The sequence below is a fragment of the Gobio gobio genome (genome assembly GCF_949357685.1).
Source record: "Gobio gobio genome assembly, chromosome: 5".
Taxonomy (NCBI): domain Eukaryota; kingdom Metazoa; phylum Chordata; class Actinopteri; order Cypriniformes; family Gobionidae; genus Gobio; species Gobio gobio.
This window is the reverse complement of record NC_137101.1, coordinates 12,754,306-12,771,172: the sequence shown is the minus strand read 5'-3', so window position 1 is coordinate 12,771,172 and position 16,867 is coordinate 12,754,306. Positions and strand designations below refer to the sequence as shown.

Here is a 16,867-nt window from a genome sequence, read left to right as displayed (position 1 = left end):
TGTGACTCCTCAGTGTCTCTGTAAGGTAGAGGAGGAGTCCAATTCAGTGGAGTTCTTTTATATTGAGAAAATTGAAAATGCCTTGCCTGATTTGTTGTTGTAACCAGGGACGTCACTAGGATTGAAAGACTGGGGGGGCTTAGCCCCCAGGGTATTTGTAACTTTGCAAAATCTTTGCACTCCCATCTAGAGCTACACTTACGTCAACAACCAGTCAAGAAACCAAGATGTTAACAAGTAAAACGTGACAGACATATCCTCTTCTTCCCTTTCTACTCTTTTAAAGAAAAGTGACTGTAATGTTAGCTTTTTAGACACATCAAAGCTGCATGGGGGAATTTACTTAGGCCAGACTTTGCTCCTGATGCGTTACTATAAGCAATGACTTAAATGCTATCTGTCTGCTCATGTAAATGTATAAAAAAGTAATAGCATACTATAATTAATTCCTCTCTATATAAGATAAGTTGTCCACAGAATGCTATTTAATTACACAGAACCGCACACAACCAATTTTTTAGCTAAAATACAAATCCTACAGCTAAACCTAAACCTACAGCTTTACTCTGTACAATAGTGTAAGAGGGGATATGCATCACCCGAGTAAGCTCCAGTCTCTTGTCAATGGGTCCAACGTAATAATGCAGGCATACACGGAAAGAGGCATCTTTAGGGACTTTATTTGTCAGAGCTCATATTGTGCGACCTATGTGCACACCAGTCCAACTCACTTTTTTTTTCTTTGCGCATCCCCCTTTTTTACATATAACAATAACTGCGCATGTCAGCGCACCAATTCCCCATACGTATTTAAAACGTCACCATTGCATCAAACATGAACAGCCAACCAAATTACTCAATTTACATATTACAAAATAATCACAAAATATCTCTCACATTTTTCCCCCCTTAGAAAAAGAAATGTCCTCATTTCAAATATGCAAAGAACAAAATATCTCTCAAATTTTTTCCTTTTGAAATGTCACAGATTTTGTGCAAGATAGGGGAACAAAATATACAAATGTAATTATGGAACTGCTTGTTCTTACATTGTAAAACATTGGAACCTATAACAAAAAAATACAATATATACACTTTTTTTTTTTTTTAACAAGAAAACTTCTTAGGCCTTTTAACCACACGTCCAGAACGAGTGACCACAGCTTCAGATGCCTGCTGCCCAACTACTGAAGAGGCATGTTCAACCAATTGAAATGGCTGCCGTACAGACTGAGGAACTCGCACCATGCGACCTGAAGGCCTACGTATATGAGGAACAGAGGAGAGTACAGGAGCCCCATTTTCACTACCCAGAGGCACTCCTGATGACAAAGGGAGAGAACCAGACAAAGCTGTGTATAGTGGTCTCAACCCCTGAACCCTTCTGTCCGCCTCTCGACCATCACATGTAGAAGTAAAAGTTGGTTCCTTCCACCTGGACCTGAAAGGTTTTAAGCATTCATAGTGAACCACCTTAGGTTCTGCATTTTCATTTCTCAAATCCAACACGGTGTAAATCACGCCAGCCATGTCCACCGTAACCACCCGATATGGTCCTGTCCATTTTGGCTCAAGTTTCTTTCTTTGTGTGGTCGGATCATTCACCCACACCAGGTCACCGACATTAAAAGGCCTGAATTTCTCATACCTATTAAAGTAGTACTCACGTTTGAGTCTCTGATCAGCACTAGTGTTAAGCACTTCTTGGAACACTGTTTCCATACGATTGACTAGAGCTGAACCGTAAGTCTGCGGAGTGTCCACAGCTTCACCTGAAGGGGAATCAAGCCGTACATGTGCTGGTAACCGAGGTTCACGACCATGAGCCAAGAAGAACGGTGAGTACCCAGTGCTAGAATGAGGTGTAGCATTAAATGACAGTACAACTGCAGACAAGTACTGGTCCCACTCGCCATCACTGCAAAAGAGAACCTTAGCTAACTGATCCTTCAAAGTTCTATTGAACCGTTCTACCATTCCGTTACCACGAGGGTGGTAAGGCGTAGTTCTCTTCTTTTTTATTTTTAATCTCTTACAGATGTCCTGCAAAATCTCTGACTCATACTGCCGTCCCTGATCAGAGACCAATTCCTCCGGAACTCCGTGTTCAGGTATGTACTGTTCACACAACAACCGTGCCACTGTACTGGCTTTTTGGTCCACCATAGGATATGCGTTGACATATTTAGTGAAATGATCTTGCACTACCAACACATACCTATTACCACTGGATGTGACAGGCAGTTCTGTAATATCAGTACACACAAACTGAAAAGGTCTCACAGCACTAATCGACTGTAGCGGTGCCCTTCGCTGAGGAACAGGCTTTTTCCGAGACTCACAAGCTTCACACGACTCACAATGCTGTTCTATGACACTTCTCATTCCTGGCCAGAAACACAAACTCTGAGCTCTTTTCAGTGTGCGTTCAGCACTGTAGTGTCCAGCACAGGGATTGCCATGCAAATAATATAACATGTCCTGAATAAGAACATCAGGAATGACCACCTGATAAGTTTGAGGTTTACCTGGAGCACTACAGGCTGTACGACACAGCACTTCACCCTTCAACACCATACGTGGAAACTGCCACCAAAGTTGTCTCAATTTCCCTTTTACATGCCTAAGATTAGGTCTCTTCTGATTTTCAACCCAACTGTAGACCTGTGAGAGCAAAGGATCTGTTTTCTGATAGTATGCAATGTCTTTTCCCTCATCACCCAAAGAGGTACACAACCTATTTACAGTAGACTCAGAAAAATGGCCTTCAATTTCACATTCGGTCAGACAAATTTGTGACACCACCTTAGGCTGACTTTCTGTACGGTTGGCACTAGCAAAAACAGCCGACTGAGAAGTGACAGGCAAGTCATCTGTTTGAATGGATACTGTCTGTGTGAGGGGTTTTGGAGTCAGAGATGAATCTACAGGAATTCGAGACATGGCATCCGCATTAGTATGGCTCTTGCCATCTTTGTGAACGATCACCCATTCATACGGATCAAGCTCCATAGCCCAGCGACCTCTACGTCCTGTGGGATCAATGTCAAACTTCAATTTCCTCAGGCCAACAAGAGGTTTGTGATCGGTGACAATTGTAAAAGAGCAGTTACTCAAGTAGTGTCGAAAATGCCTGAATGACCAAACTATTGCCCACAGTTCCTTATCATAAGTGGACCATTTTCGTTCAGTCGAGGTAAGTACGTGACTAGCGTATGCAACAACTCGCTCTTTACCGTCTTGAATTTGACACAAGACAGCACCAATCGCTGTATTAGACGCATCTGTACTCAGTATAAACAATTGATCAAAATTAGGGAATGCCATGATGGGAGGCGATGTTAAAGCTTCTTTCAATTGCAGAAAGGCTGCAGAGCACTTATCAGTCCACTCAAATTGAACATCTTTGTGGGTTAGTCTGTGTAAGGGTTGAGCCTTAAAAGCATAGTCTTGAACAAAGCGCCGGTAATAACTACACAAGCCCAAAAATCCTCGTACCTCAGTAGCAGATTTAGGAGTCGGCCAATCTCTTACTTTCTGGCTATGAGCTGGATCCAGAGCCAACCCATCCTTTGAGACAACATGAGCCATGTACGTTACCGATGCCTTGCAGAAATGACACTTCGTAGGATTAAGCTTAAGACCTGCTTCCCTAAACCTAGTCAAAATGTCTGTGAGGTTTTTCATGTGATCCTCAAAATCTTTACCCATACAGATGATGTCATCTAAATAAATGACACACTTTGTCCAATGCAAACCTCTCAGGACTAATTCCATTAGCCTTTGAAATGTAGGCGGACTATTTTTCAGGCCCATAGGCATCACCTTAAAATGATATAGTCCATCTCCAGTGGTAAAGGCCGTCTTTTTTCTGTCATTTGGATCTAATACTTGCCAATAACCCGAAGACATGTCCATAGTAGAAAAATACTGAGACCCAGATAATGCATCAAGACTATCATCCACCCTGGGCAACGGGTGCGCGTCAGTAATGGTTACGGAATTCAATTTGCGATAGTCAACGCAAAATCTGTAGGTATTGTCCTTCTTCCTCACCATAACTACTGGACTTGACCAAGGACTATCACTATCCTCTAGTATATCCTGTGTTTTAAGGGTTTCTACCTGACGGTGAATTTCTGCCTTGAGAGCAGGAGAAGTCCTGTACGCTCGCTGGGAAATGGGAGTGTCATCTATGGTCCTGATTTTGTGGGTAACCAAGCTGGTTCTACCGTAGTCCTGAGCATGCTGACTGAATACATCAGAGAAAGAGGTTAGCAAATCTGTTAGACTCTTTTGCTGTGTCACAGATAACTCAGTGTTAGAGAGATCAGGCAGTACAGGTGACTTGGGCATTGACGCTTGACTGGACACAACAGTATTTTGAACGCTCACATTATTCACAGTTTTATCAACGATCACAAAACCATCCTGATCACCCTCAGAAACCGAGTGAAAAGTACCAATTGGAGTGCCACTGTACAAGGAAATGTCATCTGCAGAAGGATTGACAACTTTCAGATAAATTGACCCCTTATCTGCTTTTGTCACAGTCCATGCAAACCCTACCTTTGAGTCTTCACGATAGTGAGGCTCAAACACACCAGTGTAGCCATTTGGTTGTAACCCTGCTTGATGTGATGCAAGTTTTGCAGAAATTATGGCTTCCGACAGGGCAGGAACAACCGTAGTGGTCGCCACTGTGACATCCACAAGTTTCAGGTTATGGTGGTCTACACTTACAAAGGATAAGGAGTCATCACCTATGTCAAAAGACATGTTACACATGTTAATCACAATCTTGTGCATAGACAAAAAGTCCCAACCAAGTACAACTGCTTTTGAGCAATTTCTGATCACTTGAAATGAATGTGACACTGTACGTTTACCCAAAGTACCCACTGAATCTAAAGTGTCACCAGAAATAGATGTCAGAGGTATGAACTGTTTCACCAAGGGTCTTTGACGTAAAGTTGGAGTAGACATTCTGAAATCTTCACTTATCAGAGAAACATCAGCACCAGTATCGACAAATGCCTGAACTACTGTGTCTTCGATTACAAGTGATACATTTTGTGTCACAACCTGACCAGTCTCTGAAGTCACATGATGTTCAACATTACCAATGGGCCTGGTGTCAGTAGCAGTTGGCAATTGGCCCTCATTGTCAACTACTGGTAGTTTCCCTGGCCCTGATGACCACGTGAAGGAGACTCGAAACGCACATGTCCAGGACTTGGAGATCGGTGACTAATGCCTGGCTCACACTACAGGAGTTTTAAAATCCTATCCGATTGTAAAATCTGGTTGCAGCACACACTTCAGGAGAATCTTTGCAGATTTTCTTCCCTCAAATCTTAAACATGCTCACACTACAAGATTTGAAATTCGTGAAGCATCACACACTACAAAATGTTATTAAGATTATCGTGCCAGAGGAAGCGTGTCACGTGATCTACGCAGCAGATCGGAATCGGGGAAAATGGATACTGTAAACCGAAAACTTGCTCTATCAATAATGGTCGCTTGTTGTGAAAAAAAAAACAAAAGCGTAAGAATAAACGAGTGTGGATGAGAAAATGGTTGGGGAGACGGGATCAACATGGACTGTCAGTTCTTCAGCGAGAAATGGAGGTCAAATTTACCTTATATTACTATCATAAGCCCTAGTATTCGCACGGGATTTAGTATTATCTGGGGACCTCGTGTGATTTAGAAATTACTCCCCACATCTGAATTTTGCGTGGCGCATTCGCACGGGATAAGCAAAGCCTGTGATTTTACTCGAATTTACTGACTTATCTCCCGGATATGATGTCAAGACTTAATGTTTTTTTCGTTATAGATATAGCTGTATGAAATTATAAACAGTCGTATCAATATCATTTTGATTGTTTTATAGTAATAAAAATAATAATTTAGTTAAGTTAGAGAACAGACGCTACAATTAAAAACTGAACTGAGCAATATAATATATACGGCGGAAGATTCAGTTTCAAACTTAAATGTAAAAGCGCCCATTCAAGCGAGTTTGTCATTGTCATTTTCTGTTTTTGTGTTTTTCAGTAAGAATATTAAACACACCATTCAAGCAATTTACTCCCAAATTGATGCTCATTCTAAAGTGAAAGTATAATCCGCGCGGCCGCACGGGAATTCATAACGGTGCGCATTTTATGCAGCCTAGTGCCATTCTTCGTTAAAGATAAAGATAAAAATGCACACAGGAAACAAAAACCTTGCAAAAATGATATACGATCCGCCTAAACCCGGCCAAATCACAGAGATGCCGATTCGCACGGGACTAATATTATCACAGGGCCTCTGTGTTTGGCGAAATATGGTAGGTCATTTGCGGGGGAATATTTACTTTACATATTAAGCCTGGCTCACACTACAGGAGTTTTAAAATCCTATCCGATTGTAAAATCTGGTTGCAGCACACACTTCAGGAGAATCTTTGCAGATTTTCTTCCCTCAAATCTTAAACTTGCTCACACTACAAGATTTGAAATTCGTGAAGCATCACACACTACAAAATGTTATTAAGATTATCTTGCCAGATTTAGCACGTCACGTGACGCGATCTCACGGGGAAGCGCTGTAAACAAAATGGATAGTGTGTCGCGGCAACTTGCTGTATTAATACTTATTCTTTGTAGCAATAAAAACAAAAGAAAATAAATATAAGCGTTAGCTAGGTGTAGCACAGCAATGTACATAGTTAGAAGATTACATCATTTATATTTTTGTGGTATTTAAATATTGCAATTATTTCAAAACAAATTATAATTTAAACTCACAGCATGTCTATTAGCTATTATTAAAATAAAGACAGTATTCATGATCACATTTCAGTTCTTTATTCAATTATTTTCAACATACAAAAGTATTAAACTGCCAACTCAACATTTTAAAATATTCATTCATTCATAAAACTTTCAAAAGCTTTCACTTTGAACTACACATCTCTTACAGTAACCTCAAATGCCATAGTCATACATTTCAGGTGTTAAAGGGATAGTTCCCCCAAAAATGAATATTTTGTCATAAACAGGTTTGGAACAACATGAGGGTGAAGTAATGACAGAATATTCATTTTTTGGGTGAACTATCCCTTTAATGAAGTTTTGTGCATGTGTGATGAACTTTGTGTATATCGTACTGCATATTTTATCTGCAACTATTCATCCAAATCTTCTAACAACCTGAAATAGTTTTGAGGCTCTGCAGGACCCTGAGGAGGCAGGAGCTTATGAGTGAGCCCTTTCTCCCCACTCCCACTTGGTTTAGGTTTGAGAAGCTTGGTGTATTGTGTCCGTAATGTTGTTGCTCTTGTTTTCACCTCCTCCACTGAAAATATACACTGACACTGACATACACTGTGTTTCCTCTCTAAATTCAACTGAATTAATATATTAAAATATTAGTAATATTATTCAAACAAACTGTGCAATTCATCTTTTGTTAGACCTGAATGTAGCAGATGATAATTGACCTAGATCTAATGTTTACATTTGCTAGCTAGTGCGCTAGCAACTTTTTACACTCACCCGGTAACGTACGTTCAAATCTGAAGCGATCTCTCCCCAGCTCTTCTCTTTGTCGCTCCGGTTGTGGTATTCTTTTGAGGAGACATTAAATAGACACTCATACTGTTGCCACATCTCCACCATCCGTTCTTCCATCTCCGTTGTCCACCGGACCCGTACAGCTGCTTTCGCGGTTGACATTTTCAAAACTTCCTTCAAACCTTCCGTCACTCCCGTCTCCTTGTAGACCTGTCTCTCATTGGCTATTGTGGAAGTACTGACGTAATCATAGTTTTACGCCCGATTTATAATCCTAGATATCAAACATGTTTGATATTATCGGGGCGGCCCCGATGTGTCTGCGAGCAGATCGGGAGGTGCAAGATTCGATCTGTGAACGCCTCATATTACCAGATAATCTGCGCCGAACATCGGAACCGATCGAGGTCCTCGACAAGATTTTTCTCAGATTCTCGGGAGGGGGTAAATCGGGCATAAATCGGCCTAAAACTCCTGTAGTGTGAGCCAGGCATAAGCCGCTTTGTTGAGTAGCCATCCGATGACCTGTCGCCCCGACCACGGTCGGAACGAGAAGAACGATCCAGGGAGTCTCGAGCTGTGATGCGTTGGCCCCGTTGCTGTGACATCCTAGGACTTTGATCACGAAAGCCATCGTGTCTGCGCGCTTCATAATAGTCCCTGTTGCCACTAGAGTCTCTGTATGAAGGTCTATGTTGTTCATCAAAAGAGTTAGAGTCATTAAATGAATGTCTGTCATACCTGCGACGTTCAGATGTGCGTCCTCTTGAATCATCAGGGGTAAGGCTGCGACACTGACGATCCGGTGAAGTGGGGTATCTGTTGGCATACCTCTGTCTGCTGACTTCGAGCTGAAGTTGATCCACTCTCTCTGTCAAACTTTCCAAGGTCCGTTGAAGCTTCATGAAGTCCCCTGATGTAGCTGAGTGAACCGCAGGAAGTCCTGTAGATACTGCAGAATAAGAAGAGGTAGGTACTGTATGTGGAAGAATGTTTGATCCAGGAAAGGCTCCTCCTGTTGAAGAAGTCCACTGCTGTGCGTGCGATGGCAGCAGTACTTTGCTGGCCTGGTGCGCCTGCTCAATCTGCAGTGCCAGCGTAAGAGCAGCATCCAATGTGTCTACACCTTGTTCATGTATGCGAAGCTGAAGATATGGCTCAATTCCAGCAATGAAACGCCTGAATTTTTCTCCGTTCTTTGCATTAACCTCGTAAGTGGGAAAAGCTTCATCCACCAAGTGGCTAATTTCTGCTGCAAACACCTGGAGAGCCTCGCCAGGCAGACGTGTACGTGCGTTAACATAACTTTGAAATGTGGATAGATAAACTCGTTTGCCAAAAACATCTTTCATTTTTTCTTTCACTTGTTTATAGTCCTTCTTGATGTCACTAGGCAAACTGTCCCAGTAGCTAAAAGCAGTACCACCGAGACAGGTTGGCAAAAACTTAGCTAATCGGGCATCATCAAAATCGGCGCTAGCCTCCACAGTCACTTCAAATCGTCTACACCAGTGAAGAAAATCTTCTTTCCCATCCCCCAAAAAGATGGGCGGAAAATGTCCATGGAAACGCTGCACCCCATGCGAGCTACTTGTGCCAGGCAAATCACGTGCTGAATCTGCTTCACTCATTTTACAATACAGTTCAGTAACTTCTCTCTGTATTCAAAACTAATAAAATGTCCCGCAAAGTCCATCAAATTAAACAATGATTACCGTTCGAGTCATCGTGTGTCTTTGAAGTTCGCAGTCAAACTGGCACTGTAATCCTCTGTGATCTGGCCGCTGTGAAAAACCTCACAAATAAACTTGTCCACGGTTGAAGCACCAAGCAAAATAAACGTCGCGACTCGGGGGTAACATAAAGCAGAAATATTGAGCTTGTTATCGTCCACCGCCGTGATACCACATCCAACGCATTCAACACCCGCCGAAGAGAGTTCACTCACGCGCCATGCACGTCGTCCAAACCCGCTGCCACCAAAATGTAAGAGGGGATATGCATCACCCGAGTAAGCTCCAGTCTCTTGTCAATGGGTCCAACGTAATAATGCAGGCATACACGGAAAGAGGCATCTTTAGGGACTTTATTTGTCAGAGCTCATATTGTGCGACCTATGTGCACACCAGTCCAACTCACTTTTTTTTTCTTTGCGCATCCCCCTTTTTTACATATAACAATAACTGCGCATGTCAGCGCACCAATTCCCCATACGTATTTAAAACGTCACCATTGCATCAAACATGAACAGCCAACCAAATTACTCAATTTACATATTACAAAATAATCACAAAATATCTCTCACAATAGCCTAATGACATAACATTATTTAATATTTGAATCACAGCTTATATTGTGTTTTGACATCGACAACCCAAGTGCATTTTACCTCAAACTTGCGACTAGTTAACTTTCTAAAGTAGGTCCACATCTCGGGTCGACATTAACACACTGACAAAATTATATTCTGAATTTAAAATATTTTATACCACTTTTTAATGTGTGATTGTGTAAAGGTGTTCACGAGATACCAACCTTTCGCGAACTTGCTTTCAACGTCGAACACTCGTTCTCAAGAAGACAGCGGTGTGTGTGTGTGTGTGTGTGTGTGTGTGTGTGTGTGGGGCGCGCGTGAGTAAGAGACGCAGCGAAAGGAATTGCAGCTGAACGTTATTTGCTCTATGAAAGACATTGATAAAGACGAAAACTAAGGACATTTAATCTATCATTTTATTTTAGTTCGTTTTGCCAAACACATTACAGATTTGGTTAGTTATCGTTTTTGTTTTGTTTTGTAATGCCTCTTTATTTTACAGTTAATTGCAGTAGCGCTCCGGTCTTCACGCTCTGAAAGCTGCCACAGTTCACACCAATATGCAACGAGACGCGGTGCATCATCTTCATAGCACAACACTCTTTGTAGTTCTGTCCAACTTCCGACTTTTCGGCTATTTTTTGTAGCTGGATATATATAATTTGTTGCATCTAAATATGAATGAGGATACGGTTATTGATAAATCTAATTGTTATTGTTGTTCTTATTATCATTTAGGGGGGCTTAGGAACATTTTGGGGTAGCTTCAGCCCCCCTAAAATAGGCCTAACGACGTCCCTGACGAGGACGTACAAAAACACTGACTCACAAGATAGAAAACACGAAAACACCGTTCTGTCGGGAGAGAGAGAAGCCGCAGTGTGTGCACGAATAATAAAAAATTATCTACACATAAGAAATCACTGATGACAGATCAGAAGGAACTGAAAAAACACTTCTGTTTTCATTTGTACATCCAAACACTGAGAAACTGCCAGCATTCACTCGTTCACAAGCCATGATCTCTCGAGCATTTGCATGGGTGTGCCAAATTCTCTGGGTGGAGGAAAGGGAGGTAACCATTCCTGCTTGGACGTCATAACAGGAGACTTCAGGATTGGCTAGTCTGGCCTGTCATTTTCTCAAAGGCAGAGAAAGACAGCCAGAACTCGGTTTTACACCGATCAACATTTCTATCCACTTGGGGACAATATTCAGGCTAGGGGAACTCATATTAATGTTGAAATACCTCATAAAATGAAAATTTCATGCCATGGGACCTTTAAGCTAAATCAGCTTGCCATACAGGTGTGTTGAATCAGGGTTTGATCTGAACTCTGCAGGTAGGTTGATCTTCAGGATTGGGCCTCCCTGCATTAAGGTATTAAATATTGCGTGTCTGCCTGTATTTAGAAGTAGTGCTTTGCTGCCATCTTATGGGTGAGTAATGCATTGTCACAATAAATTCACATGCCCATTGTCCAAGGCTGCTAGGTTCTCTGTTTGCTGTAGTTGCTATAGTGAATAAAACCTTTTTATTTGCAACTGATCTGTGGGCTTTTCTAACAATGAACATTAAAATGTATAAAACAAATTAATAATATGCTAGAATGGGTAACAGGGTTGCAAATTTAGCTTTAATTTGAGACAGAAATTATGTTTTGTGGTTATTATTACAATTATATAGTCCTGTAAATTGAAATATTTATATATATAATCTGGTATATAATATTTTTGTTGCATATTATGATGTTTGAATTCAGCCGCTATCAGTGTCTGTATCAGCAGGTGTTTGGTTCTGATGCTGTATATAACATGCGGTGCTTCCTCTCTCTGAAATCTTCAAAGACTCCCAAATGATGTGTGACTATTTTTTGCATCTGGCAGGTGTGTGTGTGTGTGTGTGTGTGTGTGTGTGTGTGTGTGTGTGTGTGTGTGTGTGTGTGTGTGTGTGTGTGTGTGTGTGTGTGTGTGTGTGTGTGTGTGTGTGTGTGTGTGTGTGTGTGTGTGTGTGTGTGTGTGTGTGTGTGTGTGTGTGTGTGTGTGTGTGTGTGTGTGTGTGTGTGTGCATCCTCACTGAAGTGTCTTGATATGGAGGAGGAGTTATTTTCAGAACTGACGTATTTTTTATATATATGGTGAAAATCAGAAATGCCTCCTCTGATTTGTCACTGCAGTTGTTTGATGGTTTCCTCTGTTGTGTCTAATAAGGTAATGATGAACCTGATTGGAAAGTTTTAGGGCTCTCCTCTTTAGGAGGGCTGACAGTACCCAGTTTCTTCAGTGTCTTAGAGGAACAGAAAAGAAACTTGTGCTGCGTTCTGGGCTGATGAAATGGCGTGTGTCCGACATAAGACAATGATGAGGAATCTGATGTTTCTAATCAAACTCATCACCGCTGGTAAGTTTATACTTTCAGTTGAGGAAGAAATTATCTCAATTCAAACATTTATATGCAATAAGATACTGCAGCTGCTTGCTGTCTAACTGGCACATATTATTTATATTTTGTGCTTTGTTGTTAATTATTTTTTTTCCTTCTTTCTCTCTCGCAGTCTGTAATTTTTCTGTTGCACAAAAGGACATTGTGAATGTGAGGTTGGTTGGTGGTCACAGTCGCTGTGCTGGTAGAGTGGAGGTTCTTCATAGAGGTCAGTGGGGAACAGTGTGTGGTTTTGGCTGGGATATGTCTGAAGCGTCAGTGGTGTGTAGAGAGCTGGACTGTGGAGAACCTGTAGATGCTCTGGGTGATGCGTACTTTGGACCAGGATCAGGACGAGTCTGGATGAATGATGTCATGTGTACTGGATCAGAGTCTACACTAAAGAACTGTGGGTCATCAGGATGGGGTAAAAACACCTGTAATCATAGTAAAGATGCTGGAGTCATCTGCTCAGGTAAACTGCTCCATTTTGCACCATAATATTACATCGCTAAAAATAGCCCTGCTCTTCACAAACTTCATAAAATGTTAAAAAAAAAAAAAAAAAAAAATGTATACACAGCATTCAAAAGTTTCAGTAAGATTGTTTTTGAAACAAGTTGCTTATGCCCACCATAAACAGTACTATTATTACAGTTACAAATAACTGTTTTCTATTTTACCCCTGTCTTCAGTGTCACATGATCCTCCAAATCTGAGATTTGACAGTTGAAAATGGTTGTGCTGTAATTCATTTTAATGAATTCTTTGAGTTTAAAGCATTTATTTGAAACAGAAATATTTTGTATTATTCTAAATTACTTTACTGTCATTTTACAGTCATTAAACAATTGAATGCATCTTTGCTGAATATTTTTTCCCCAAACTAAATCTTACTGTCCTCAAATCACAACTAAGTTTAAACACTCATTCACTGCTGTTTCTCTGTATCTCACTTAAACGTGTATGCTAATAAATAAATAAAAAATGTAATATCTTTTTCACTTTTTAAAATTTTTAGATTTTAATTGTCTTTTTTTAATATACAACATGTGGTGTTTCTCTTACAAATAAAATATGATATTAGAAATCTATAAAATATTTTTTCATGCATTGTGTACAACAAGTTTCTTTCTTTCTTTCTTTCTTTCTTTCTTTCTTTTAATCATTTAAATGATCTGGATTCTTTCAGAAGTCAGGCTGGTTGGAGGTTCTCGCTGCTCTGGGAGGTTAGAGATACTTGATGGTCAGTCATGGGTGTCAGTGTGTGCTGCTGCCTTTGACCAGCAGGATGCAGAGGTTGTGTGTAGAGAGCTGGACTGTGGAGCTCCTGTACAGGTGCTGGGAGAAGCTGCTTTTGGTAAAGGAGACGCTCAGATGTGGACACAAGAGATTCAGTGCAGAGGAAACGAGTCTCAGATTCACTTCTGTCCAACATCACCATCACATCAACACAACTGTTCTCATGATAGTGATGTTGGACTGGTGTGTGCAGGTTAAAGTGGAATTATTTTACTTAAAATCTATACTATACTATAAAACTATCTATACTACTATAAAATCTAATGTGAAATCTTTGACTGAAAGATTTTATCTCTCTCTCTCTCTTTGTGTGATTATTTTAACTCTTTCTTTTTCTAACTTTTAATTATTATCTCTCCTTCTTTGTTTACTATACAGTCCATGTGAATGTGAGGTTGGTTGGTGGTCACAGTCGCTGTGCTGGTAGAGTGGAGGTTCTTCATAGAGGTCAGTGGAGAACAGTGTGTGATGAGGACTGGGATATGGCTGATGCTGCAGTGGTGTGTAGAGAGCTGGACTGTGGAGAACCTGTAGATGCTCTGGGTGATGCTCATTTTGGACCAGGATCAGGACCAATCTGGATGAGTTTTGTCACTTGTACTGGATCAGAGTCCACACTGAAGAACTGTGGATCAACAGGATGGGGTAAAAGCAACTGTAATCATACTGATGATTCTGGAGTCATCTGCTCAGGTAAACAGCTTTGTACAGTACCTCACCTTGATATTACATTACTAAAATTGTCCTCTTTTCACCAAAAAGTATTTAAATTTTAATTCTGTTGTTGAGGAAATCATATATTTTTCTTGTGGCAACGAGTTTAATGCATAAAACTATCATCAGGTGATCATCAGGGATAATCAGAAAGGGATATTCACTCCTAGAAAAAAAGGTTCAGTGGGTTTCTGTTTGGATTCTTGACTCAATTTTAAATGACCCTTTTGCCAAAAAGGTTCTATAAAAGGAGAAATATCTTAAACCAGCGGTTCTCTAACCTCTCCTGGAGAACCACCAGCCCTGCACATTTTGTTTGTCTCCCTCATCCATCATACATGATTCAACTCATGAGCTCATTAGTAGAGACTACAAGACCTGAAATGTGTGTGTCAGATATAGGGAGACATTAAAAAATATGCAGCGCTGGTGGTACTCCAGGATATTTTTGAGAACCGCTGTCTTAACCAATTGCATAATATTTACATTTTTAACAGTGAGTCCCAGGGAGGCAAACAAAGTGGGCCTCCTATAAGGGCATAATGAATATATAGGCAAGATAGAATCGGGCCATATGATTCTAGAAACTATGACCGGGTCTTATAGTTATGTAGTATAACTCATGCTTGTGAACACAGTTTATATGTGTATAACAGGAAGACTGGAAGAAATCGGGTCTTAGTTAATAATAACAGGCAATACCTATTAAATCGAGAGAATCCCAGCTTGTAGAGCAGGGACTTCCAGTTTATAAAATCTGATAAAAGTGGACGGAGAGGCCCAGCCTGCCGTCCCACAGATATCTTCCAGCGGTATGCCACATGACGTGCCTACGACGAGGCCATGCCTCTGGTAGAATGGGCTTTAATGCCTATAGGGCAAACGAGACCTTATACTTATAAGCCAGTGAGATAGCGTCTACTACCCAGTGTGACAGTCTCTGCTTCGTGACAGCATAACCTTTAGTGCGGCCACTGAAGCACACGAAGAGCTGTTCTGACTGCCTGAAAGGGGCGGAACGCTCTAGATACAGTCTCAGCGCTCTAACTGGGCAGAGCAGATTTGCGTCCTTTTCGTCTTGTGACGCGGGCAGGGCCAATAGAGAAATGACCTGTGCCCTAAAGGCAGTGGAAAGCACTTTAGGAACATAACCATGTCTTGGCTTGAGGATGACCCTGGAGTCGGTAGGCCCAAACTCAAGACAGGAAGCACTCGCAGAGAGTGCGTGTAAATCAACCACTCGCTTGACTGAGGCCAGTGCCAGCAGAAAGGCGGTTTTGAGTGAGAGGTGCTTTATGCTCACAGACTGAAGCGGTTCAAAGGGGGAGCCCTTCATAGCTTCTGACACTGTGGCAAGGTCCCATATAGGGACTGGGGGGAGGTTGCGAGGCGAGTTCAGCCTCCTGGCCCCTTTAAGAAAGCGTACAATAAGCTCGCTTTTCCCCCGTGATTGTCCCGCGACCTAAGCTGGATAAGCTGCTATGGCTGCAACGTATACTTTGAGCATGTAGGGGGAACGACCCACGTCCATTAGCTCTTGAAGGAAGGCGAGCACTTCTGCCACCTCGCACAAGTGTGCATCGAGGTTTCGTGCTGTACACCAGTTACAGAGGTGTCAAGTAACGAAGTACAAATACTTTGTTACCTTACTTAAGTAGACATTTTGAGTATCTATACTTTACTGGAGTAATTATTTTTCAACCTACTTTTTACTTCTACTCCTTAAATTTTCAAGCAATTATCTGTACTTTCTACTCCTTACATTTTAAAAATAGCCTCGTTACTCCTATTCCATTTCGGCATGTTTTCATTCCGGCTTGTCATAAAAAAAAAAACAACTATCCAGATAAATCGCGCCATCCGGACAGAGTGAATTTGATTGTGGTTGGATGAGAAGGATAAACACAAACCATTCCGACACCCTATTGGGTTGTACGCGATCAATCACGCCTGCACCTGCACAAATCATACACAGTGTTGCCAGATAGGGCGGGTTCTCGCCGACGAGCACGCACTTTCAGCCAATCAGCGATCAGCAGGCAGACGTGCTCATTCATGACTTTAGCCGGGTTTTCAGCGCGATAACTTTAGCTGAATATTCCAGTGATCGCTATGCCAGTGGCATAAATATACAGTAAGTTGAATCTACAGTAAAGAGTGGGAGAGTGACTCAACTCTCAAACGTGAATTACACCTATGACTCGAAGACTCTTTATAAATATAACCGTGACTCCTGTCCATCATCATATACACACTCAGGACATCTGCAACTAGCAACCCCGACAGATGCTGAAAGAGCTTTAAATCAAGATTAATCTCTTTGACTGTGCTAAGTGCATGTGCAATGTACTTCACGAAAGACATACTGTAGTTTTGTCAAAGCAAAGTGCAACACAAAGGTAAGCGCATTGTTGTTATTTATTTGTTGGCGGATTATTGTACAGTATCAATGAATTATGCATTTTGGCAGTGGTGTGTGCATTAACATGTGAAATGCCTGTTATTGCTTTTTCCAATCTCTATAGGCCTATTAGGCACTTTTTG

The 16,867-nt window shown here is 41.3% G+C and overlaps 2 protein-coding genes across 2 annotated transcripts in view; both read left to right on the top strand.

Moving 5' to 3' along the window:
- The first annotated feature begins 12,167 nt into the window (after positions 1-12,167).
- Positions 12,168-16,147, top strand: LOC307126048 (soluble scavenger receptor cysteine-rich domain-containing protein SSC5D-like). The gene is made up of 3 exons (XM_079816387.1): positions 12,168-12,286; positions 12,441-12,782; positions 13,500-16,147. The coding sequence occupies exons 1-3, from the start codon at positions 12,220-12,222 to the stop codon at positions 13,805-13,807; spliced, it is 717 nt and encodes a 238-aa protein (XP_079672513.1). The 5' UTR covers positions 12,168-12,219; the 3' UTR covers positions 13,808-16,147.
- The window catches only part of LOC307126079 (scavenger receptor cysteine-rich type 1 protein M130-like), a gene marked incomplete at its 5' end in the record, with an annotated part of 51,820 nt that continues 49,044 nt past the window's right edge, over positions 14,092-16,867 (top strand). The window contains one exon of the mRNA XM_079816451.1: positions 14,092-14,302. Coding sequence (XP_079672577.1) covers positions 14,092-14,302 — 211 coding nt within the window. The remainder of the gene's footprint in view (positions 14,303-16,867) is intronic.

What these genes read in the sequence shown, in the direction of transcription:
- LOC307126048 (XM_079816387.1), top strand. Translation starts at nt 12,220, where the DNA reads ATGGCGTGTGTCCGACATAAGACAATGATGAGGAATCTGATGTTTCTA. An exon ending in AATCAAACTCATCACCGCTG is followed by an intron (nt 12,287 to 12,440) that starts GTAAGTTTATAC and finishes TCTCTCTCGCAG; the next exon opens with TCTGTAATTTTTCTGTTGCA. An exon ending in TGCTGGAGTCATCTGCTCAG is followed by an intron (nt 12,783 to 13,499) that starts GTAAACTGCTCC and finishes GGATTCTTTCAG; the next exon opens with AAGTCAGGCTGGTTGGAGGT.